This window comes from Bombina bombina, chromosome 6 (genome assembly GCF_027579735.1).
Source record: "Bombina bombina isolate aBomBom1 chromosome 6, aBomBom1.pri, whole genome shotgun sequence".
NCBI lineage: Eukaryota > Metazoa > Chordata > Amphibia > Anura > Bombinatoridae > Bombina > Bombina bombina.
The window spans coordinates 1,017,081,889-1,017,107,397 of record NC_069504.1 but is presented as its reverse complement, the minus strand read 5'-3'; the positions used below and the strand labels follow the sequence as shown (position 1 = coordinate 1,017,107,397).

Genomic DNA, 25,509 nt, shown 5'->3' with positions numbered 1-25,509 from the left:
AACTTTCCAAGAAAGTAATTTGATGTCCAATGAATGCATAGGTTCAAACGGAGGAGCTTGAAGAGCCCCCAGAACCAAATTCAAACTCCAAGGAGGAGAAATTGACTAATGACAGGTTTTATACGAACCAAAGCTTGTACAAAACAATGAATATCAGGAAGATTAGCAATCTTTCTGTGAAAAAGAACAGAAAGAGCAGAGATTTGTCCTTTCAAGGAACTTGCAGACAAACCTTTATCCAAACCATCCTGAAGAAACTGTAAAATTCTCGGAATTCTAAAAGAATGCCAGGAAAAATTATGAGAAAGACACCAAGAAATACAAGTCTTCCAGACTCTATAATATATCTCCCTAGATACAGATTTACGAGCCTGTAACATAGTATTAATCACAGAGTCAGAGAAACCTCTTTGACTGAGAATCAAGCGTTCAATCTCCATACCTTTAAATTAAAGGATTTGAGATCCTAATGGAAAAAAAGGACCTTGAGACAGAAGGTCTGGTCTTAACGGAAGAGTCCACGGTTGCCAAGAGGCCATCCGGACAGGATCCGCATACCAAAAACCTGAGAGGCCATGCTGGAGCCTCCAGCAGAACAAATGAGCATTCCTTCAGAATCTTGGAGATTACTCTTGGAAGAAGAACTAGAGGCGGAAAGATATAGGCAGGATGATACTTCCAAGGAAGTGAAAACGCATCCACTGCTTCCGCTTGAGGATCCCTGGATCTGGACAGATACCTGGGAAGTTTCTTGTTTAGATGAGAAGCCATCAGATCTATTTCTGGAAGACCCCATATTTGAACAATCTGAAGAAATACCTCTGGGAGAAGAGACCATTCGCCCGGATGAAACGTGTGGCGACTGAGATAATCCGCTTCCCAATTGTCTATACCTGGGATATGAACCGCAGAAACTAGACAGGAGCTGGATTCCGCCCATACCAGAATTCTAGATACTTCTTTCATAGCCAGAGGACTGTGAGTCCCTCCTTGATGATTGATGTATGCCACAGTTGTGACATTGTCTGTCTGAAAACAAATGAACGATTCTCTCTTTAGAAGAGGCCAAGACTGAAGAGCTCTGAAAATTGCACGGAGTTCCAAAATATTGATCGGTAATCTCACCTCCTGAGATTCCCAAACCCCTTGTGCTGTCAGAGACCCCCACACAGCTCCCCAACCTGTAGGACTTGCATCTGTTGAAACTACAGTCCAGGTCGGAAGAACAAAAGAAGCCCCCTGAACTAAACGATGGTGATCTGTCCACCACGTCAGAGTGTCGTACAATCGGTTTTAAAGATATTAATTGAGATATCTTTGTGTAATCCCTGCACCACTGGTTCAGCATACAGAGCTGAAGAGGCCGCATGTGAAAACGAGCAAAGGGGATCGCGTCTGATGCCGCAGTCATAAGACCTAGAATTTCCATGCATAAGGCTACCGAAGGGAAAGATTGTGACTGAAGGTTTCGACAAGCTGATATCAACTTTAGATGTCTCATGTCTATCAAAGATAGAGTCATGGATACTGAATCTATCTGAAAACCTAAAAAGGTTACCTAAGTCTGAGGAATCAATGAACTTTTTGGTAAATTGATCCTCCAACCATGATGTTGAAGAAACAACACAAGTCGATTCGAATGAGATTCTGCTAAATATGAAGACTGAGCAAGTACCAAGATATCGTCCAAATAAGGAATACCACAATACCCTGTTCTCTGATTACAGACAGAAGGGCACCGAGAACCTTCGTAAAAAATTCTTGGAGCTGTAGCTAGGCCAAACGGCAGAGCCACAAACTGGTAATGCTTGTCTAGGAAAGAGAATCTCAGAAACTGATAGTGATCTGGATGAATCGGAATATGCAGATATGCATCCTGTAAATCTATAGTAGACATAAAATTGCCCTTGTTGAACAAAAGGCAGGATAGTCCTTACAGTTACCATTTTGAATGTTGGTATCCTTACATAACGATTCAATATTTTTAGATCCAGAACTGGTCTGAAGGAATTTTCCTTCTTTGGTACAATGAAGAGATTTGAATAAAACCCCAGTCCCTGTTCCAGAACTGGAACTGGCAAAATTACTCCAGTCAACTCTAGATCTGAAACACATTTCAAAAATGCTTGAGCCTTCGCTGGGTTTACTGGGACACGGGAAAGAAAAAATCTCTTTGCAGGAGGCCTTATCTTGAAGCCAATTCTGTACCCTTCTGAAACAATGTTCTGAATCCAAAGATTGTGAACGGAATTGATCCAAATTTCTTAGAAAAAACGTAATCTGCCCCCTACCAGCTGAGCTGGAATGAGGGCCGCACCTTCATGTGGACTTAGGAGCTGGCTTTGATTTTCTAAAAGGCTTGGATTTATTCCAGACTGGAGATGGTTTCCAAACTGATACCGCTCCTGAGGATGAAGGATCAGGTTTTTGTTCCTTGTTGTGACAAAAGGAACGAAAACGATCATTACCCTGGAAAGAAAGGGAAAGCAGAGTAGACTTAGAAGACATAACAGCATTCCAAGTCTTAAGCCATAAAGCTCTTCTAGCTAAAATAGCTAGAGACATATACCTGACATCAACTCTAATGATATCAAAGATGGCATTACAAATAAAATTATTAGCATGTTGAGAATAAAAATGCTATGAGAATTATGATCTGTTACTTGTTGCGCTAAAGCTTCTAACCAAAAGATGAAGCTGCAGCAATATCCGCTAAAGATATAGCAGGTCTAAGAAGATTACCTGAACACAAGTAAGCTTTTCTTAGAAAGGATTCAATTTTCCTATCTAAAGGATCCTTAAGGAAGTACCATCTGCCGTAGGAATAGTACGCTTAACAAGAGTAGAGACAGCCCCATCAACTTTAGGGATTTTGTCCCAAAACTCTAATCTGTCAGATGGCACAGGATATAATTTCTTAAAACGTTTAGAAGGAGTAAATGAATTACCCAAATTATTCCATTCCCTGGAAATTACTTCAGAAATAGCACTAGGGACAGGAAAAACTTCTGGAATAACTACAGGAGATTTAAAAACCTTATCTAAACGTTTAGATTTAGTATCAAGAGGACCAGAATCCTCAATTTCTAATGCAATTAGGACTTCTTTAAGTAAAGAACGAATAAATTTCATTTTAAATAAATATGAAGATTTATCAGCATCAACCTCTGAGACAGAATCCTCTGAACCAGAAGAACCATTATCAGAATCAGAATGATGATGTTCATTTAAAAATTCATCTGAAAAATGAGAAGTTTTAAAAGACTTTTTACATTTACTAGAAGGAGGAATAACAGACATAGCCTTCTTAATGGATTTAAAAACAAAATCTCTTATGTTATCAGGAACACTCTGAGAATTAGATGTTGACAGAACAGCAACAGGTAATGTAACAGTACTTAAAGGAAATATTATCTGCATAAACAGTTTGTCATGACAAAACAGTACAAACAACAGCTGGAGGAACAGATACCATAAGTTTACAGTAGATACACTTAGCTTTGGTAGCTCCAGCCCCAGGCAGGGATATTTCAGAAGTATCTTCTGACTCATCTTCAACGTGGGACATCTTGCAATATGTAATAGAAAAAACAACATATAAAGCAAAATTGATCAAATTCCTTAAATGACAGTTTCAGGAATGGGAAAAAAATGCCAGTGAATAAGCTTCTAGCAACCAGAAGCAAAAAATCAATGAGACATAAATAATGTGGAGACAAAAGTGACGCCCATATTTTTTCCTAAATGCTTTTGGCGCCAAAAATGACGCCACATCCGGAACGCCGACACTTTTGGCGCAAAAGAACGTCAAAAATGACGCAACTTCCGGCGACACGTATGACGCCGGAAACAGAAAATAATTTTTGCGTCAAAAAAGTCAGCGCCAAGAATGACGCAATAAAATGAAGCATTTTCAGCCCCCGCGAGCCTAACAGCCCACAGGGAAAGTCATATTTTTAAGGTAAGAAAAAAATGAATTATTCATATGCATTATCCCAAATATGAAACTGACTGTCTGAAATAAGGAATGTTGAACATCCTGAGTCAAGGCAAATAAATGTTTGAATACATATATTTAGAACTTTATATAAAAAGTGCCCAACCATAGCTTAGAGTGTCACAGAAAATAAGACTTACTTACCCCAGGACACTCATCTACATGTAGTAGAAAGCCAAACCAGTACTGAAACGAGAATCAGTAGAGGAAATGGTATATATAAGAGTATATCGTCGATCTGAAAAGGGAGGTAAGAGATGAATCTCTACGACCGAAAACAGAGAACCTATGAAATAGACCCCGTAGAAGGAGATCACTGCATTCAAATAGGCAATACTCTCCTCACATCCCTCTGACATTCACTGCACGCTGAGAGGAAAACCGGGCTCCAACCTGCTGCGGAGCGCATATCAACGTAGAATCTAGCACAAACTTACTTCACCACCTCCATAGGAGGCAAAGTTTGTAAAACTAATTTGTGGGTGTGGTGAGGGGTGTATTTATAGGCATTTTGAGGTTTGGGAAACTTTGCCCCTCCTGGTAGGAATGTATATCCCATACGTCACTAGCTCATGGACTCTTGCTAATTACATGAAAGAAATATATATATATATATATATATATATATATATATATATATATATATATATTCACTCTCTATATATATATATTTTAACATCAGATATAAGTAGAAATATTTATTTAAAAATAAATAGAACATATTCTGCTATGTGAAGAACATTGGAATGTGAAATATTCATATTTTCATGTCGGGTTAGCACACATGAGAATATGTGATCAGGTTTGCGCGAGAGTGAGGTGTTCCTCCACAGAAGTCAATGGAGCAAAAAAAGTGGAATACGTGAACGTGCATGTGATATTCTAACTTCGCCTTTTTGCGATCTTTGGGTTATCTTGTGAACGAAAACAGTTTACTTTCAACTCACAATATGAGTGCAAAAAGCTTACTTCTAGCGCAATTAACGCTTGAGCGGGAGCATTAATTAGCATGCCATTTGTAATCTGGCCACCGCAATTTCTAAATCGACCGGGACTAGTGGACCACTGGAAAATTCAAGCCGTGTGTGTGTACATATATATATATACATACATATATATACACATATATACAAACACACAATATATATATATATATTACACACACACACACAATCACACACAGATATACATACACAATATATATATATATATACACACATACATATATATATATATACACATATATATATTCATACACATATTATATATACATATATATATATATATATATATATATATATGTGTGTGTACGTATGTATGTTTATATATATATACATATATATATATCTATATATACAAAACACGGAAGGGAACTGCACTCTCATACTGGACCGGGTACACATCCCATGACCCTGCAACATGCTCAGCCCTGGGTGCCACTGGCACTCACAGGAAGCTGTGCTGTTCCCAGAGTCACAGGCAGTTAACCCCAGTCAGGTCTGGGTGCAAGAACCATAGGGAAAATTACAAAACAAATTAATACAACACGCAGAGAAAACCCAGTACTCACTCACTTTTTCTCTGTGTGTTGTATTAATTTGTTGTTGTGTGCCTGTGCTGACCCCTGGAATGCTTTTACTTTTTGCATAATAAAGACTAAGTTTTAACTTTCATTGACCGTTGTCTGCACAATCCTTTTCTGGCTGTTTATTATATCTGGGCTGCAGCAACGGTCTAAGGACACTAAGCTCCAAAATTCCCGGAGGATTTTCAAGCAAGTGCATATCCTGCTTTGGATTGGTCCATGGACATCACATGGTGAGAGAGGACCGCAACACACCCCCTCCCGCATAGTGGGACGCTCTGCCGAAGACGCTGCAGCGTTTGTTCAGTGGGCTCTGGGAATCTGCCTTCCAAGGACGCCGACCTAACACACAGAGAAACAAGGATAATCGGTGCACCCCTGTGGTGGTGAGTTGAGGCGGTAGTGCCTCTTGGGAACACGGTTTCCCCCTGACGTTTATCTGATGTCTGTGTGTTTTGAAAGTATATGTACTCTTGTCGTTCTCAAGAGCCCTGAAGTATGCTGCTTTCTATCAAAAGTGCACAGTGAGCGTGTATAGGGGATATTTGATGGATATAATTTTGATCAGCTTTTTGAACTGTTATTCGTTTACTTGCTAGCCAATTGGTTTATGAACTTTTATCCTCTGGAGTTTGAATTTTGTTTATTTATTTCTCTATTTTTTGGATATTTTGGATGGTTACGGTTAACCTTACTTTACTCTCCTATATATATATATATATATATATATATATATATATATATATATATATATATATATATATATATATATATATATATATATATATATAAATAAACAGAATTTATGCTTACCTGATAAAAAATTTTCTCTTGTGATGTATCGAGTCCACGGATTCATCCATACTTGTGGGATATTCTCCTTCCTAACAGGAAGTGGCAAAGAGAGCACCCACAGTAGAGCTGTCTATATAGCTCCTCCCTTAGCTCTGCCCCCCCAGTCATTCGACCGAAGGCTAGGAAGAAAAAGGAGAAACTATAGGGTGCAGAAGTGACTGAAGTTTTTTAAATAAAAATACACTACCTGTCTTAAACAGACAGGGCGGGCCGTGGACTCGATACATCACAAGAGAAAGAAATTTATCAGGTAAGCATAAATTCCGTTTTCTCTTGTAAGATGTATCGAGTCCACGGATTCATCCATACTTGTGGGATACCAATACCAAAGCTTTAGGACACGGATGAAGGGAGGGACAAGACAGGTACCTTTAACGGAAGTCACCACTGCTTGAAGAGCCTTTCTCCCAAAAATAGCCTCCGAAGAAGCAAAAGTATCGAATTTGTAAAATTTGGAAAAAGTATGAAGCGAAGACCAAGTCGCCGCCTTACAAATCTGTTCAACAGAAGCCTCATTTTTAAAAGCCCATGTGGAAGCCACTGCTCTAGCAGAATGAGCAGTAATTCTTTCAGGAGGCTGCTGGCCAGCAGTCTCATAAGCCAAACGGATGATGCTTTTCAGCCAAAAGGAAAGAGAGGTAGCCGTAGCCTTTTGACCTCTCCGCTTACCAGAGTAAACAACAAACAATGAAGATGTTTGACGGAAATCTTTAGATGCTTGTAAGTAGAACTTTAAAGCACGAACCACATCAAGATTGTGCAACAGACGTTCCTTCTTTGATGAAAGATAAGGACACAGTGAAGGAACAACAATTTCCTGATTGATATTCCTATTAGAAATAACCTTAGAAAGGAATCCCGGTTTGGTAAGCAAAACCCCCTTATCTACATGGAAAACCAGGTAAGGTGAGTCACACTGTAAAGCAGATAACTCAGAAACTCTTCGAGCCGAAGAGATAGCTACTAAAAACAAAACTTTCCAAGATAGAAGCTTAATATCTATGGAATGCATAGGTTCAAACGGAACCCTTGAAGAACTTTAAGAACTAAGTTTAGGCTCCATGGCGGAGCAACAGGTTTAAATACAGGCTTGATCCTGACTAAGGCCTGACTAAACGCTTGAACGTTTGGGACATCTGCCAGACGTTTGTGTAAAAGAATAGACAAAGCAGATATCTGTCCTTTTAAGGAGCTAGCTGATAATCCCTTCTCCTATCCCTCTTGGAGAAAGGGCAATATTCTAGGAATCCTAATCTTACTCCATGAGTAACCCTTGGATTCACACCAACAAAGATATTTGCGCCAAATCTTATGATAGATTTTCCTGGTGACAGGCTTTCTAGCTTGAATCAGGGTATCAATGACCGACTTTGAAAGAAACCCCGCTTTGATAGAATCAGGCGTTCAATCTCCAAGCAGTCAGACGCAGAGAAATTAGATTTGGATGCTTGAACGGACTTTGGATTAGAAGGTCCTGCCTCATTGGCAGAGTCCACGGTGGAACAGATGACATGTCCACTAGGTCTGCATACCAAGTCCTACGTGGCCACGCAGGTGCTATCAGAATCACCGAAGCTCTCTCCTGCTTGATTCTGGCAACCAGACGTGGGAGGAGAGGAAACAGTGGAAATACATAGGCCAGATTGAAGGACCAGGGCACTGCTAGAGCATCTATCAGTACCGCCTGGGGATCCCGGGACCTGGACCCGTAACGAGGAAGTTCGGCGTTCTGTCGGGACGCCATCAGATCCAATTCTGGTGTGCCCCATAGTTGAGTCAGCTTGGAAAATACCTCTGGATGGAGCTCCCACTCCCCCGGATGAAAAGTCTAACGACTTAGGAAATCCGCCTCCCAGTTCTCTACCCCTGGGATATGGATTGCTGAGAGATGGCAAGAGTGATCATCCGCCCATTATTATTTTTTATTTTGGTTACCTCCATCATCGCTAGAGAACTCCGTGTTCCTCTTTGATGATTGATATAAGCTACAGTGGTGATGTTGTCCGTCTGAAATCTGATTAATTTGGCCGCAGCTAGCTGAGGCCACGCCTGAAGCGCATTGAATATCGCTCTCAGTTCTAGTATGTTTATCGAGAGGAGAGTTTCCTCCCGAGACCATAAGCCCTGTGCTTTCAGGGAGTTCCAGACTGCACCCCAGCCTAGCTCTATGAGCCACTCTGGCCTGCGGAAACACATTCCCTGAGACAGGTGGTCCTGAGACAACCACCAGAGAAGAGAATCTCTGGTCTCTTGGTCCAGATGCAGTTGAGGAGATAAATCTGCATAATCCCCATTCCACTGTTTGAGCATGCATAGTTGCAGTGGTCTGAGGTGTAGGCGGGCAAAAGGATTATGTCCATTGCCGCTACCATGAGTCCGATTACCTCCATACACCGAGCCACTAATGACCGAGGAATGGAATGAAGAGCTCGGCAAGTGATTAGAAGTTTTGATTTTCTGACCTCCGTCAGAAATATTTTCATTTCTACCGAGTCTATCAGAGTCCGTAGGAAGGAAACTCTTGTGAGAGGGACGAGAGAACTCTTATTTTCACCTTCCACCCGTGAGATCTCAGAAAAGCCAACACAATGTCCGGGTGAGACTTGGCTAGCTGGAAAGTCGACGCCTAAGATGTTGTCTAGATAAGGCGCCACTGCTATGCCCCGCGGTATAAGAACCACCAAAAGGGACCCTAGCACCTTTGTGAAAATTCTGGGAGCCGTGGCCAACCCGAAGGGAAGGGCCACAAACTGGTAATGCCTGTCCAGAAAGGCGAATCTGAGGAATCAATGATGATCTCTGTGAATAGGGATGTGTAGATACGCATCCTTTAAGTCCACGGTAGTCATATATTGACCCTCCTGAATCAGAGGAAGAATAGTCCGAATAGTCTCCATCTTGAAAGATGGTACTCTGAGGAATTTGTTTAGAATTTTGAGATCCAAGATTGGTCTGAAAGTTCCCTCTTTTTTGGGAACCACAAACAGGTTTGAGTAAAAACCTAGCCCTTGTTCCGCTTTTGGAACTGGGCGGATCACTCCCATGGTATGTAGGTCTTCTACACAGCGTAAGAACGCCTCTCTCTTTGTCTGGTTTGCAGACAATTGAGAAATGTGAAATCTCCCCCTTGGGGGGGAGTCTTTGAAGTCCAAAAGATATCCCTGGGACACAATTTCTAAAGCCCAGGAATCGTGAACATCTCTTGCCCAAGCCTGAGCGAAGAGAGAGTCTGCCCCCTACTAGATCCGGTCCCGGATCGGGGGCTACCCCTTCATGCTGTCTTAGAGGCAGCAGCAGGCTTCTTGGCCTGTTTACCTTTGTTCCAAGCCTGGTTAGATCTCCAGACTGACTTGGATTATGCAAAATTTGCGGGACCACTCTTGAAGTTCCGAAAGGAATGAAAATTATTTTGTTTGTTCCTCATTTTATTTGTCTTATTCTGAGGGAGGGCATGGCCTTTCCCTCCAGTGATGTCGGAAAACATAATTTATGCTTACCTGATAAATTCCTTTCTTCTGTTGTGTGATCAGTCCACGGGTCATCATTACTTCTGGGATATTATCTGCTCCCCTACAGGAAGTGCAAGAGGATTCACCCAGCAGAGTTGCTATATAGCTCCTCCCCTCTACGTCACCTCCAGTCATTCGACCAAAGACCAACGAGAAAGGAGAAACCAAGGGTGTAGTGGTGACTGAATTATAATTTAAAAAATATGTACCTGCCTTAAAAAACAGGGCGGGCCGTGGACTGATCACACAACAGAAGAAAGGAATTTATCAGGTAAGCATAAATTATGTTTTCTTCTGTTATGTGTGATCAGTCCACGGGTCATCATTACTTCTGGGATACCAATACCAAAGCAAAAGTACACGGATGACGGGAGGGATAGGCAGGCTCATTATACAGAAGGAACCACTGCCTGAAGAACCTTTCTCCCAAAAATAGCCTCCGAAGAAGCAAAAGTGTCAAATTTGTAAAATTTGGAAAAAGTATGAAGCGAAGACCAAGTTGCAGCCTTGCAAATCTGTTCAACAGAGGCCTCATTCTTAAAGGCCCAAGTGGAAGCCACAGCTCTAGTGGAATGAGCTGTAATTCTTTCAGGAGGCTGCTGTCCAGCAGTCTCATAGGCTAAACGTATTATGCTACGAAGCCAAAAAGAGAGAGAGGTAGCAGAAGCTTTTTGACCTCTCCTCTGTCCAGAATAAACGACAAACAGGGAAGAAGTTTGGCGAAAATCTTTAGTTGCCTGCAAGTAGAACTTGAGGGCACGAACTACATCCAGATTGTGTAGAAGACGTTCCTTCTTTGAAGAAGGATTTGGACACAAGGATGGAACAACAATCTCTTGATTGATATTCCTGTTAGTGACTACCTTAGGTAAGAACCCAGGTTTAGTACGCAGAACTACCTTGTCTGAGTGAAAGATCAGATAAGGAGAATCACAATGTAGGGCTGATAACTCAGAGACTCTTCGAGCCGAGGAAATAGCCATTAAAAATAGAACTTTCCAAGATAACAATTTTATATCAATGGAATGAAGGGGTTCAAACGGAACACCCTGTAAAACGTTAAGAACTAAGTTTAAACTCCATGGCGGAGCAACAGTTTTAAACACAGGCTTGATCCTAGTTAAAGCCTGACAAAAGGCCTGGATGTCTGAATTTTCTGACAGACGCCTGTGTAACAAGATGGACAGAGCTGAGATCTGTCCCTTTAATGAGCTAGCCGATAAACCCTTTTCTAAACCTTCTTGTAGAAAAGACAATATCCTAGGAATCCTAACCTTACTCCAGGAGTAATCTTTGGATTCACACCAGTATAGGTATTTACGCCATATTTTATGGTAAATCTTTCTGGTAACAGGCTTCCTAGCCTGTATCAGGGTATCAATAACCGACTCAGAAAAACCACGTTTTGATAAAATCAAGCGTTCAATTTCCAAGCAGTCAGCTTCAGAGAAGTTAGACTTTGATGTTTGAATGGACCCTGAATCAGAAGGTCCTGTCTTAGAGGTAGAGACCAAGGCGGACAGGATGACATGTCCACTAGATCTGCATACCAAGTCCTGCGCGGCCATGCAGGCGCTATTAGAATCACTGATGCTCTCTCCTGTTTGATTTTGGCAATCAATCGAGGAAGCAGTGGGAAGGGTGGAAACACATAAGCCATCCTGAAGTTCCAAGGTGCTGTCAAAGCATCTATCAGAACCGCTCCCGGATCCCTGGATCTGGATCCGTAGCGAGGAAGTTTGGCGTTCTGGCGAGACGCCATGAGATCTATCTCTGGTTTGCCCCAACGTTGAAGTATTTGGGCAAAGACCTCCGGATGAAGAGTCTGGCGACTCAAGAAATCCGCCTCCCAGTTCTCCACTCCCGGGATGTGGATTGCTGACAGGTGGCAAGAGTGAGACTCTGCCCAGCGAATTATCTTTGATACTTCTATCATTGCTAGGGAGCTTCTTGTCCCTCCTTGATGGTTGATGTAAGCTACAGTCGTGATGTTGTCCGACTGAAACCTGATGAACCCCCGAGTCTTTAACTGGGGCCAAGCTAGAAGGGCATTGAGAACTGCTCTCAATTCCAGAATGTTTATTGGCAGGAGACTTTCCTCCTGACTCCATTGTCCCTGAGCCTTCAGAGAATTCCAGACAGCGCCCCAACCTAGAAGGCTGGCGTCTGTTGTTACAATTGTCCAGTCCGGCCTGCTGAACGGCATCCCCCTGGACAGATGTGGCCGAGAAAGCCACCATAGAAGAGAGTTTCTGGTCTCTTGATCCAGATTCAGAGTGGGGGACAAATCTGAGTAATCCCCATTCCACTGACTCAGCATGCACAATTGCAGCGGTCTGAGATGTAGGCGTGCAAAGGGAACTATGTCCATTGCTGCTACCATTAAGCCGATCACCTCCATGCATTGAGCTACTGACGGGAGTTGAATGGAATGAAGGACACGGCATGCATTTAGAAGCTTTGTTAATCTGTCTTCTGTCAGATAAATCTTCATTTCTACAGAATCTATAAGAGTCCCCAAGAATGGAACTCTTGTGAGAGGAAAGAGAGAACTCTTCTTTTCGTTCACTTTCCATCCATGCGACCTTAGAAATGCCAGAACTAACTCTGTATGAGACTTGGCAGTTTGAAAGCTTGAAGCTTGTATCAGAATGTCGTCTAGGTACGGAGCTACCGAAATTCCCTGCGGTCTTAGTACCGCCAGAAGGGCACCCAGAACCTTTGTAAAGATTCTTGGAGCCGTAGCCAATCCGAATGGAAGGGCTACAAACTGGTAATGCCTGTTTAAGAAGGCAAACCTTAGATACCGGTAATGATCTTTGTGAATCGGTATGTGAAGGTAAGCATCCTTTAAATCCACTGTGGTCATGTACTGACCCTCTTGGATCATGGGTAAGATTGTCCGAATAGTTTCCATTTTGAACGATGGAACTCTTAGGAATTTGTTTAGGATCTTTAAATCCAAGATTGGCCTGAAAGTTCCCTCTTTTTTGGGAACCACAAACAGGTTTGAGTAAAACCCTTGTCCTTGTTCCGACCGCGGAACCGGATGGATCACTCCCATTAATAATAGATCTTGTACACAGCGTAGAAACGCGTCCTTCTTTATTTGGTTTGTTGACAACCTTGACAGATGAAATCTCCCTCTTGGGGGAGAGAATTTGAAGTCTAGAAGGTATCCCTGAGATATGATCTCTAGCGCCCAGGGATCCTGGACATCTCTTGCCCAAGCCTGGGCGAAGAGAGAGAGTCTGCCCCCCACTAGATCCGGTCCCGGATCGGGGGCCCTCGGTTCATGCTGTCTTTGGGGCAGCAGCAGGTTTACTGGCCTGCTTGCCCTTGTTCCAGGACTGGTTAGGCTTCCAGCCTTGTCTGTAACGAGCAACAGCTCCTCCCTGTTTTGGTGCAGTGGAAGATGGCGCTGCTCCTGCTTTGAAATTCCGAAAGGGACGAAAATTAGACTGTCTAGCCTTAGCTTTGGCTTTGTCTTGAGGTAGAGCGTGGCCCTTACCTCCTGTAATGTCAGCAATAATTTCTTTCAAACCGGGCCCAAATAAAGTTTGCCCCTTGAAAGGTATATTAAGTAATTTGGACTTAGAAGTTACATCAGCCGACCAGGATTTTAGCCACAGCGCCCTGCGTGCCTGAATGGCGAATCCTGAATTCTTAGCCGTAAGTTTGGTTAAATGTACTACGGCCTCCGAAATGAATGAATTAGCTAGTTTAAGGACTCTAAGCCTGTCCGTAATGTCGTCCAGCGTAGCTGAACTAAGGTTCTCTTCTAGAGACTCAATCCAAAATGCTGCCGCAGCCGTGATCGGCGCGATGCATGCAAGGGGTTGTAATATAAAACCTTGTTGAACAAACATTTTCTTAAGGTAACCCTCTAATTTTTTATCCATAGGATCTGAAAAAGCACAGCTATCCTCCACCGGGATAGTGGTACGCTTAGCTAAAGTAGAAACTGCTCCCTCCACCTTAGGGACCGTTTGCCATAAGTCCCGTGTGGTGGCGTCTATTGGAAACATCTTTCTAAATATCGGAGGGGGTGAGAACGGCACACCGGGTCTATCCCACTCCTTAGTAACAATTTCAGTTAATCTCTTAGGTATAGGAAAAACGTCAGTACTCGCCGGTACCGCAAAGTATTTATCCAACCTACACATTTTCTCTGGTATTGCAACAGCGTTACAATCGTTGAGAGCTGCTAAAACCTCCCCTAGTAATACACGGAGGTTTTCCAATTTAAATTTAAAATTTGAAATATCTGAATCCAATCTGTTTGGATCAGAACCGTCACCTACAGAATGAAGCTCTCCGTCCTCATGCTCTGCAAGCTGTGACGCAGTATCAGACATGGCCCTAGAATTATCAGCGCACTCTGTTCTCACCCCAGAGTGATCACGCTTGCCTCTTAGTTCTGGTAATTTAGCCAAAACTTCAGTCATAACAGTAGCCATATCTTGTAATGTTATCTGTAATGGCTGCCCAGATGTACTAGGCGCCATAATATCACGCACCTCCCGGGCGGGAGATGCAGGTACTGACACGTGAGGCGAGTTAGTCGGCATAACTCTCCCCTCGCTGTTTGGTGAAATTTGTTCAATTTGCACAGATTGGCTTTTATTTAAGGTAGCATCAATACAGTTAGTACATAAATTTCTATTGGGCTCCACCTTGGCATTGGAACAAATGACACAGGTATCTTCCTCTGAATCAGACATGTTCAACACACTAGCAATAAACATGCAACTCGGTTACAATTTTATTTAATAAAAACGTACTGTGCCTCAGAAGCACTAAACGATTAAATGACAGTTGAAATAATGAAACTGAAAAACAGTTATAGCATCACTCTTAACAAACAACACAACTTTTTAGCAAAGGTTTGTTCCCATTAGTAAAATAACACTAATTAAATTTTAAACATAAAAATTACAGAGCAACGTTTTAAATCACAGTCACTATATAAGTCTCACAGCTCTGCTGAGAGAATCTACCTCCCTTCAAAGAAGTTTGAAGACCCCTGAGTTCTGTTAGAGATGAACCGGATCATGCAGAAAAACTGACTGGAAATTTTTGATGCGTAGCAAAGAGCGCCAAAAACGGCCCCTCCCTCTCACACACAGCAGTGAGAGAGAAACGAAACTGTCATAATTAACACAAGCAAACTGCCAAGTGGAAAAATAATGCCCAAATACTTATTCACTCAGTACCTCATTAATGCAAACGATTCTACATTCCAGCAAAAACGTTTAACATGAAAAATACCTAATAAAAGGTTTAATGTACTTTTACAGAGTAATTCCGGTGAAATACCATCCCCAGAATACTAAAATGTAGAGTATACATACATGTTCATTATAACGGTATGGCAGGATTTTTTCATCAATTCCATTCAGAAAATAAAAACTGCTACATACCTCAATGCAGATTCAACTGCCCGCTGTCCCCTGATCTGAAGTTTTTACCTCCCTCAGATGGCCGAGAAACAGCAATATGATCTTAACTACTCCGGTTAAAATCATAAGAAAAACTCTGGTAGATTCTTCTTCAAACTCTGCCAGAGAGGTAATAACACGCTCCGGTGCTATTGTAAAATAACAAACTTTTGATTGAAGTTCTAAAAACTAAGTATAATCACCATAGTCCTCTCACACCTCCTATCTAGTCTTTGGGTGCAAGAGAATGACTGGAGGTGACGTAGAGGGGAGGAGCTATATAGCAACTCTGCTGGGTGAATCCTCTTGCACTTCCTGTAGGGGAGCAGATAATATCCCAGAAGTAATGATGACCCGTGGACTGATCACACATAACAGAAGAAATAATCTCTTTCAGTTCAGGCCCGAATAGGGTCTTACCTTTGAAAGGGATGTTCAACAGTTTAGATTTTGATGACACATCAGCAGACCAGGACTTAAGCCATAACGCCCTGCGTGCTAAAATGGCAAAACCTGAATTCTTTGCCGCTAATTTAGCCAGTTGGAAAGCGGCATCTGTAATGAAAGAATTAGCCAACTTAAGGGCCTTAATTCTATCCATAATATCCTCTAATGGAGTCTCCATCTGGAGAGCCTCTTCTAGAGCCTCAAACCAGAAAGCAGCTGCAGTAGTTACAGGAACAATGCACGCAAAAGGTTGGAGAAGAAAACCTTGATGAACAAAAATTTTCTTTAGGAGACCCTCTAATTTGTTATCCATAGGATCTTTGAAAGCACAACTGTCTTCGATAAGTATAGTTGTACGCTTAGCAAGAGTAGAAATAGCTCCCTCCACCTTAGGAACCGTCTGCCACGAGTCCTGCATGGTGTCAGATATGGGAAACATTTTCTTAAAAACAGGAGGGGGAGCGAACGGAATACCTGGTCTATCCCACTCCTTAGTAACAATATTCACAATCCTCTTAGGGACTGGAAAAACATCAGTGTAAACAGGAACCTCTAAGTATTTGTCCATTTTACACAATTTCTCTGGAACCACTATAGGGTCACAATTATCTAGAGTTGCTAATACCTCCCTGAGCAATAAGCGGAGGTGTTCAAGCTTAAATTTAAAGGCCGTCATATCAGAATCTGTCTGAGGGAGCGTCTTTCCTGAATCAGAAATTTCTCCCTCAGATAACAAATCCCTTACCCCTACTTCAGAATATTGTGAGGGTATATCGGATACGGCTACTAAAGCGTCAGACGGCTCAGCATTTGTTCTTAACCCAGAGCTGTCACGCTTTCCTTGTAAACCAGGCAGTTTAGATAAAACCTCTGTGAGGGTTGTATTCATAACTGTGGCCATGTCTTGTAAAGTAAATGAATTTGACGTACTAGAGGTACATGGCGTCACTTGTGCGGGCGTTACTGGTTGTGACACTTGGGGAGAGCTAGATGGCAAATCCTCATTTCCTTCTGTCTAAGAATCATCTATTGCTATATTTTTAAGTGCTAAAATATGCTCTTTATAATTTATAGACATATCAGTGCAAGGGGACACATTCTAAGAGGGGGTTCCACAATGGCTTCTAAACACATTGAACAAGGATTTTCCTTGATGTCAGACATGTTAAACAGGCTAGTAATGAAACATGCAAGCTTGGAAAACACTTTAATCAAAGCAAATAATACTTAGAAAAAAACGGTACTGTGCATTTAAGAGAAAAAAAGATGCACAAACTCTGCAAAACAGTGTAAAAAAGCAGTAAACTTTACGAAATTTTTACAGTAGCATCATAAAGCCTTAGTAAGTTTGCACAGCTAGAAAAATAAACGATTAAACCCTTAATGTAAAAACCGGATTGACAAAACGCCAAAAAACGGTAAAACAACATTCAGCACCTTGCCACAGCTCTGCTGTGGTGCCTAACTGCCCTTTAGGAAAGATTTATGGGGAAAAAAACTTCTTTAAAGCCCTCAAACACAGCAGGACCCTCTGTAGAAGCAGCTGGATGTCTCTGAGGAAAAAAAAACTGTGCAACTGAGGCTTGAAAATAGGCCCCTCCCACCTCACTCAATGTTATGGGGCTTAAAAGAAACACACCAGAGTGTTTCTAAACTAGCCATGTGGGTTAATAAACCTTAAATAAGCCACAATGACCCCTTAAAGTCCCTAAAAAAAATGTTATGTTTGCAATAATAAACGTTTTTTCCTATCTGTGTCACCAGTAAACAATGAGCCCTTTATGCAAGCTGGGATTCCTATTAAGTGTCTGAATACAGCTTACCCTTCCCTCATGGGGATATTGACAGCCTTTTCTAGAATTATCACAGTCTGTCTAGAAAAAAATAGACCGAACATACCTCAATGCATCTTTGCATGCAAACCGTTCCCCCAAATGAAGTTTTCCTGTACTCTTCAGCCCTGTGAGAACAGCAGTGGATCTTAGTTACAAAGTGCTAAGATCATCATCCTCCTTGCAGAAATCTTCATCCCTTTTCTGCCAGAGAGTAAATAGTACACACCGGTACCATTTAAAATAACAAACTTTTGCTTGAGAAAATAAAAACTAACATTTTTGTCACCACACTCACTTTACCCTTCCTAGCAATTAAGCAGGCAAAGAGAATGACTGGAGGGGCGGAGCTAAGGGAGGCGCTATATAGACAGCTCTGCTGTGGGTGCTCTCTTTGCCACTTCCTTTTAGGAAGGAGAATATCCCACAAGTATGGATGAATCCGTGGACTCGATACATCTTACAAGAGAAATATATATATATAATGTTTTCTTGTATTATTTATGCTATATTTTTTTGTGGTATTTTTATACATAGTGCTAAGGGGTTCTGAAAAATCAGCCAGTAATCCAAAGTCACCAAGCTTCACTGCTACATTCAAAATGTATAAGCAGCTTTGCATATTAAACATAGAAATAGTTGTTAGTTGTTTATATGTACGATTCAGCATTATGTGCATGTAAGGATTTCAGAAATAAAATAAACTAATATAAATATAGATATTCTGGAAAGTAAGTTATTGCTAAGTGAAGCCCCTTTGTATTCATTTTAACATGATGCAAAATGAAGGTGATTATCCAAGAACTGCTAGTTCCTTTTAGTTACGTGCTCTGAAGCAATGCCAAATCGCTGAAATTTTCATGCCGACCATTTTTTCTACTACTTAGTAAAAGCTGTTTGCTCTATTTAGCAGTGCCCTGCTAGCACTTCAATTTATGGAGCAGCCGGGAGCAGATGACATACCAAATACAGACACAGATAAATATAGATGTGTATTCATTTTGTTATGTGCTGATATATACTAATGTCATGAAGTTAGGCTGTTTACAACAGTTATGTGTTAAAGAAACATAGTACCTATATCAGTATTGCGGATATAAACCTAATATCCCCAATGTAATAAAACAGAGTGTCCAGTTAATAAACACATGGTTATAATAAAGCCTATTACCAGTATATTCTGTATACAATTAGAAAGTCAAATACCAAATAGCATAGAAAAAAAACATAATCACAACCATCCTATGACTGTTTCTTAAAATCATTTACTTACAATAATTAAAATGAACATAAAAACAATAGTATTGCTGAAGATACTGTATGTATGAGTATTTCTCCCCAAATTAACCTTTTATAAACGTAATCATTCTTGAATACAATATAATGATCCGAATAAGTAGTTAGTAGAAAAATATGACTGCATTATATCTTTAAAGTGCTCAGTCCCACTGGTGCTGCAGTGACAGAATCAGTAAAGTAGAAGCAACATGACCTTGGGCAAATGACCAGTGCTGTTGTGTTTAGATAAAAACATAAACATAGTAGTTATCTTTTATAAATAAGCTAAACAAAAAATACAGTAGCTGCATGTCCTTCCCCCAATATAGTAAAAGTTGCTAACTGCAGCATATAAAGGTGATGTACATTTTTCTTGCATTTCTTGACCCCTTGTCTTGGTGATTTGAGGCTATCATGATTTCATTGCACATGTTAAAGTCTAGAACTAGGTAAGCAACAATACAAAAAGTGTACAATTTAAGTTCAGCTTTCCCTTATCATGAGAAATGTAATAACGTGCAGAAAAACGACGTACCATATTGATGCTTGGCCTTTTGGCATCTCTGTGCTCTGGCATAAAGTACAACTTGCTGAACAACTTCCAATTGCTCCTGTAGCTGTGGAAAATGAAAATCTGTGCATTCCTGGCAAACTGTGGCAAAGTCTAAATGTAGTGAAAAAAGGATAACACATTAAAGCAATTACTGTAAATGAACTTTAAGTGTGATAAATATATTTCCCTTACAATTATTCAGGCCTTTAGAGTAAACGTATGCTCCACTCATTAAGTATATATAATATTTCACATCAAATAAACTTTGCACTCATTAACAAATATACATCACAAATTCTGTTTAATCTCTATATAAATTATGGATAAAGAATATATAAAACATACATACACACATATATAATATATATATATTTAAAATATTTTGGGTGTTTTTCTAGTACTTTCCAACATGAATATAAAAGTCTTACATTTATAATGCTTAGATTAAAAACTTTTAAAATATTTTACCAAAGCCTTTTCTTATTAAGGTAAAGCTTTTTGTTTTATCTCCGTTCCGGGATCGAACTCGCTGTATTTCAGAAAAACAAACATTTTATTTAAAAAAAATACTATTTAAATAAAAAAATCTGATATAAATAAAAAAATCAATTTTTTTAAAAAAATTCATTGATTTTTATCCACCGTAATAAACAGTGATGCAAGTCTAAAAAAAACATAAAAGCAGCATTAAAGAGACACTATAGTCAAAATTATAAAAAAAAGTTTCATGATTTAGATAAGACATGCAATTTAAAGAAACTTTCCAATATACTTCCATTATCAAAACGTGTACACTTTAAGAGGCTCTAGCTCCTGCTGAGCATGTGCAAAAGTGCACAATATATACGTATATGCAGTTTGTGATTGGCTGATAGCTGTCACATGATGCAGGGTAGGGAAAACTGGATTAACTTTGCTAATTTCAAATTCAAAGTAAGTGCTATTGAATTATCTTTTTATTCCGTATTTGCCAATTATTAAATTATATTGTATTTAGTGGTTCTTTAAGACCACTCTGTCAACAACTGGTCCCACAATTTCAGGAATATGCTACTTCTATCAATTGTGTAAATTAGCTTATCTGGGCAGCAATTTGGACTTACCTCTTTTGATACCACTGTAAGAATTAATGCGGTTGTCAACCAATAGGACTAAGCCACATAATGAAGTTGAATACAAGGACAGTGCAGTTTGAAGTCTGTGTAATTTTACTCCACTGCGAAGATTACGCTTGTGTTTGCAGAAGTCCAGCATATCTGCTCTTAACAACCTCAGGTTATGCATAGTCTTTAGTTGCGCCCCTAGACAATGAAAGAGACAAACTTTGGAACCTAGTTTTTAGTAAATAGAATTATGAAATGCTGAGATCATTAATCATATTTATGTTACCGTTAAGGCCAATATCTATTTACTTATCCCAATCACACTTTTTTTAATTATTATTTAAATAGTATTATGCTCTGCATTTTAAAGTTTTTTTTTGTTACTTTGCATCACTTACCAATTTCAGGAGCTATTTTCTGTTGCTATATTGAAATGTACATACTTGTAACTAGAACAAGTTAAAGCGTAGGTTAAAAGCAACTCCAATAACAAAATAGATATGTGTGCTCACTGCACACAATCTTAGTTATAAACAAAAAAAAAATTATGCTTACCTGATGAATTTATTTATTTCTTGACACGATGAGTCCACGGATCATCATTAATTACTGTTGGGAATATCACTCCAGCCCAGCAGGAGGCGGCAAAGAGCACCAAAGCAAAGATGTTAAATATCACCTCCCTTCTATCCCACCACAGTCATTTGACCAGAAGTAAAGGAGAGAAAGGAAGAAACAAGGTGCAGAGGTGTCTGAAGTTTATAAAATACTAACAACCTCTCTAAATAACAGGGCGGGCCGTGGACTCATTGTGTCAAGAAATAAATAAATTTATCAGGTAAGCATAAATTTTGTTTTCTTTCTAATGACACTATTAGTCCACGGATCATCATTAATTACTGTTGGGAATCAATACCCAAGCTAGAATACACAGATGATAAGGTAGGGACAAGACAGGAAACCTAAACGGAAGGCACCACTGCTTGAAGAACCTTTCTCCCAAAAGCGACCTCAGCTGAGGCAAAAAAGTCAAATTTATAGAAGTTTGAAAAAGAGTGAAGAGAGGATCAAGTTGCAGCCTTGCAAAACTGTTCCATAAAGGCTTCATTTTGAATGCCCAGGAAGAGGAAACAACCCTCGTAGAAAGAGTCGTTACTCCCTCAGGAGGCTGCTGTCCAGCAGTTTCATAGGCAAAGCAAATGATACTCTTCAGCCACAAAGAAAGAGAAGTAGCCATAGGTTTCTGTCCCTTACGTTAAACAGAAGACTGAAGAAAATCCTTAGTTGCCTGTAAATAGAATTTTAGTGCACGTACCACGTCCAGATTGTGTAGAAGCCGTTCCTCCTGAGAAGAAGGATTAGGACACATGGAAGGAACAACCATCTCCTGATTAATGTTCCGGTCTGAAACTACTTTAGGGAGAAACCTTAATTTAGTACGTAAAACCACCCTATCCGATTAAAAAATAAGGTAAGGAGACGCATACTGTAATACCGAGAACTCTGAAACTCTACGAGTAGATGAAATAGAGACAAGAAGCAAAACTTTCCAAGATAACAACTTAATATCTAAGGAAAGCATCAGCTCAAACAGAGTCCCTTGAGTCCAAGGAGGAGTAACTGGTTTGAATACAGGCCTGATCCTGACTAGGGCCTGACAAAACGACTGCACGTCTGGAATGTCTGCCAGACGTTTATGTAACAAAATAGACCAGGCAGATATTTGACCCTTTAGAGAACTTGCTGATAATCCTTTCTCCAAACCTTCTTGGAGAAATGACAGAATTCTCGGAATCCTAACTCTACTCCAAGAGTAGCCCTTGGATTCACACCAATATAGATATTTACGCCATATCTTGTGGTAAATCTTTCTAGTCACAGGTTTATGAGCCTGAATCATGGTCTCTATGACCGAATCTGAAAAATTCCCGCTTGGATAAAATTAAGCGTTCAATCTCCAAGCAGTCAGCTTCAGAGAAACTAGATTTGGATGAAGGAAGGGTCCTTGAAGTAGAAGGTCCTTCCTCAACGGAAGTCTCCAAGGTGGAAGAGATGACATGTTCACCAGGTCTGCACACAAAATCCTGCGAGGCCAAGGCGGTGCAATCAGGATCACCAACGCCCTCTCCTGCTTGATTCGAGCAATGACTCGAGGAAGAAGAGCGAATGGAGGAAATAGGTATGCAAGACTGAAATTCCAAGGTACCGCCAGGGCATCTATCAGTACCGCCTGAGGGTCCCTTGACCTCGATCCGTACCTCGGAAGCTTGGCATTCTGCCGAGATGCCATGAGATCCAATTCCGGCTGACCCCATTTGAGAATCAGGCTGGAAAAAAATTCCGGATGGAGTTCCCACTCCCCTGGGTGAAAGGTCTGTTTGCTCAGGAAGTCCGCCTCCCAGTTGTCCAACCCTGGGATGTGGATCGCCGAAAGAAATTGAGGGTCTCCGCCCACCGAATTATCTTGGCTACCTCTGTCATGGCTAAGGAACTCAGTGTTCCTCCCTGATGATTGATGTAAGCCACTTTTTATGTTATGTTGTCCGACTGGAACCTGATGAACCGGGCCGAGGCTAACTGGGGCCAGGCCAGAAGAGCATTCAGAATGTTTATGGGCAGAACAGACTCTGACTGAGTCCAAGTTCCCTGAGCCTTTAGAGAGTCCCAGACTGTTCCCCATCCTAGAAGGCTGGCATCTGTTGTCACAATTACCCAGGAGGGTCTGCGAAAGCAGGTTCCCTGGGAGAGATGATCCTGAGACAACCACCAAAGAAGAGAATCCCTTGTCTCCTGCTCCAGCTGTATTCGTGGAGACAAATCCGCATAATCTTCGTTCCATTGACTGAGCATGTTTAACTGCAGAGGTCTGTGGTGGAAACGAGCGAACGGGATGATGTCCATTGTCGCCAACATCAGCCCGATTACCTCCATGCACTGAACCACTGAGGGCTGAGGAGCGGACTGAAGCGCTAGGCTAGAATCGAAAATCTTTGATTTCCTGACTTCTGTCAGAAAAATCTTCATTGATAGTGAATCTATTATGGTTCCCAAGAAAGATGCCCTTGTATTTGGAACTAAGGAAGTCTTTTACAAATTTACCTTCCATCCGTGAGATCGCAGGAAGGATAGCAACATTTCCGAGTGTAACCTTACCTGTTGAAAGGATGGCGCTTGGACCAGGATGTCGTCCAGATAGGGTGCCACTGCAATGCCCCATAATCTGAGCACCGCCAACAGGGATCCCAGAACCTTTGAGAAAATTCTGGGAGCTGAAGTGTTTGTTCTGAAATGCAAACCTTAGAAACTTGTGATGATCCCTGTGAATGGGAACATGCAAATAAGCGTCCTTTAAATCCACCGTTGTCATAAATTGGCCCTCTTGGGCCAAAGGAAGAATGGAACGAATAGTTTCCATCTTGAAGGACGGTACTCTGAGAATTTTGTTTAGACTCTTGAGATCTAGAATCGGTCTGAAGGTTTCTTCCTTTTTTGGAACCACGAACAGATTGGAATAAAATCCCAAACCCTGTTCCTGCATTGGAACAGGAACTATCATTCCCAGATCTGAGAGGTCCCGTACACAGTGTAAGAACACCTCTCTTTTTATCTGGTCTACAGATAATCTTGACAGTTGAAATCTGCCTCTGGGAGGGACATTTTTGAACTCTAGCTTGTATCCCTGGGACACTATGTCCACTGCCCAGGGATCCTGAACATCTCGAACCCAAGCCTGAGTGAAGAAGGAAAGCCTGCCCCCCACAAGATCTGGTCCCAGATTGGAGGCAGGCCCTTCAAGCTGTCTTTGATTCAATAGCAAGCCTTTTAGATTGCTTTCCCTTGTTCCAAGACTGATTAGGTCTCCAAGAAGGTTTGGACTGTTCTTGCTTGGAAGAGGAAGCGGAAGAATTTCTTTTGAAATTTCGAAAGGAACGAAAATTACTCTGCCGTCCCTTTCGTTTGTTTCTCTGATCCTGAGGGAGAAGATGACCCTTTCCTCCTGTAATATCAAAGATAATCTCCGACAAACCCGGTCCAAACAATGTCTTTCCCTTGTAAGGAATCGCTAAAAGTTTAGACTTAGATGACACATCCGCAGACCAAGGTTTCAACTATAAAGCTCTGCGGGCTAGTACAGCAAAACCTGAAATCTTTGCTCCCAGTTTGATAACCTGTAAGGAAGCATCAGTAATAAAGGAATTAGCCAACTTAAGGGCTTTTATCCTATCCTGGAGCTCGTCAAGGGGAGTGTCTGTCCTAATGGCATCAGACAACGCATCAAACCAATATGCTGCAGCACTAGTGACGATAGCAATGCACACAGCAGGTTGCCATTGTAAACCCTAGTGTACATACATCTTCTTGAGTAACCCCTCTAAATTTTTGTCCATTGGATCGTTAAAGGCACAACTATCCTCTATGAGAATAGTAGTTCTTTTGGCCAGAGTGGAAATAGCTCCTTCCACCTTGGGTACTGTTTGCCAAGCCTCCTTGATAGACTCCACTATTGGAAACATCTTTTTAAATATAGGAGAAGGAGAAAAAGGGATACCTGGTCTATCCCACTCCTTAGCAATTATCCCAGTAGCTCTATCTGGTACAGGAAAAAAACTCCATAGAGGAAGGTATATCAAAATATTTGTTTAGCATACTGGATTTTTTAGGGTTAACTACGACCAAGGTGTCGCTGTCGTCCAATGTAGCTAAAACCTCCTTAAGTAACAGACGGAGGTGTTCTAGCTTAAACCTGAAAGAAACAACTTCAGTATCAGCAGGAGGAATTACACTGTCAGAATCTGAGATTTCACCCTCAGATGCTACCGAAGTATCCTCCTCCTAAGGCTTATGAAAGGGGGCATTCGAAATAGCAACGACTGTATCAGTAACCTCGCTTGCTGAGCGTGTATTCTTC

The 25,509-nt window shown here is 41.0% G+C and overlaps 1 protein-coding gene across 1 annotated transcript in view; it reads right to left on the bottom strand.

Annotated features, from left to right (window-relative positions):
- Positions 1–25,509, bottom strand: part of C6H12orf4 (chromosome 6 C12orf4 homolog) — a 279,225-nt gene that overhangs the window by 196,843 nt on the left and 56,873 nt on the right. The window contains exons 8-9 of the mRNA XM_053718742.1: positions 20,601–20,798; positions 19,480–19,608 (exon numbers count right to left, since the gene is read on the bottom strand). Coding sequence (XP_053574717.1) covers positions 19,480–19,608; positions 20,601–20,798 — 327 coding nt within the window. The remainder of the gene's footprint in view (positions 1–19,479; positions 19,609–20,600; positions 20,799–25,509) is intronic.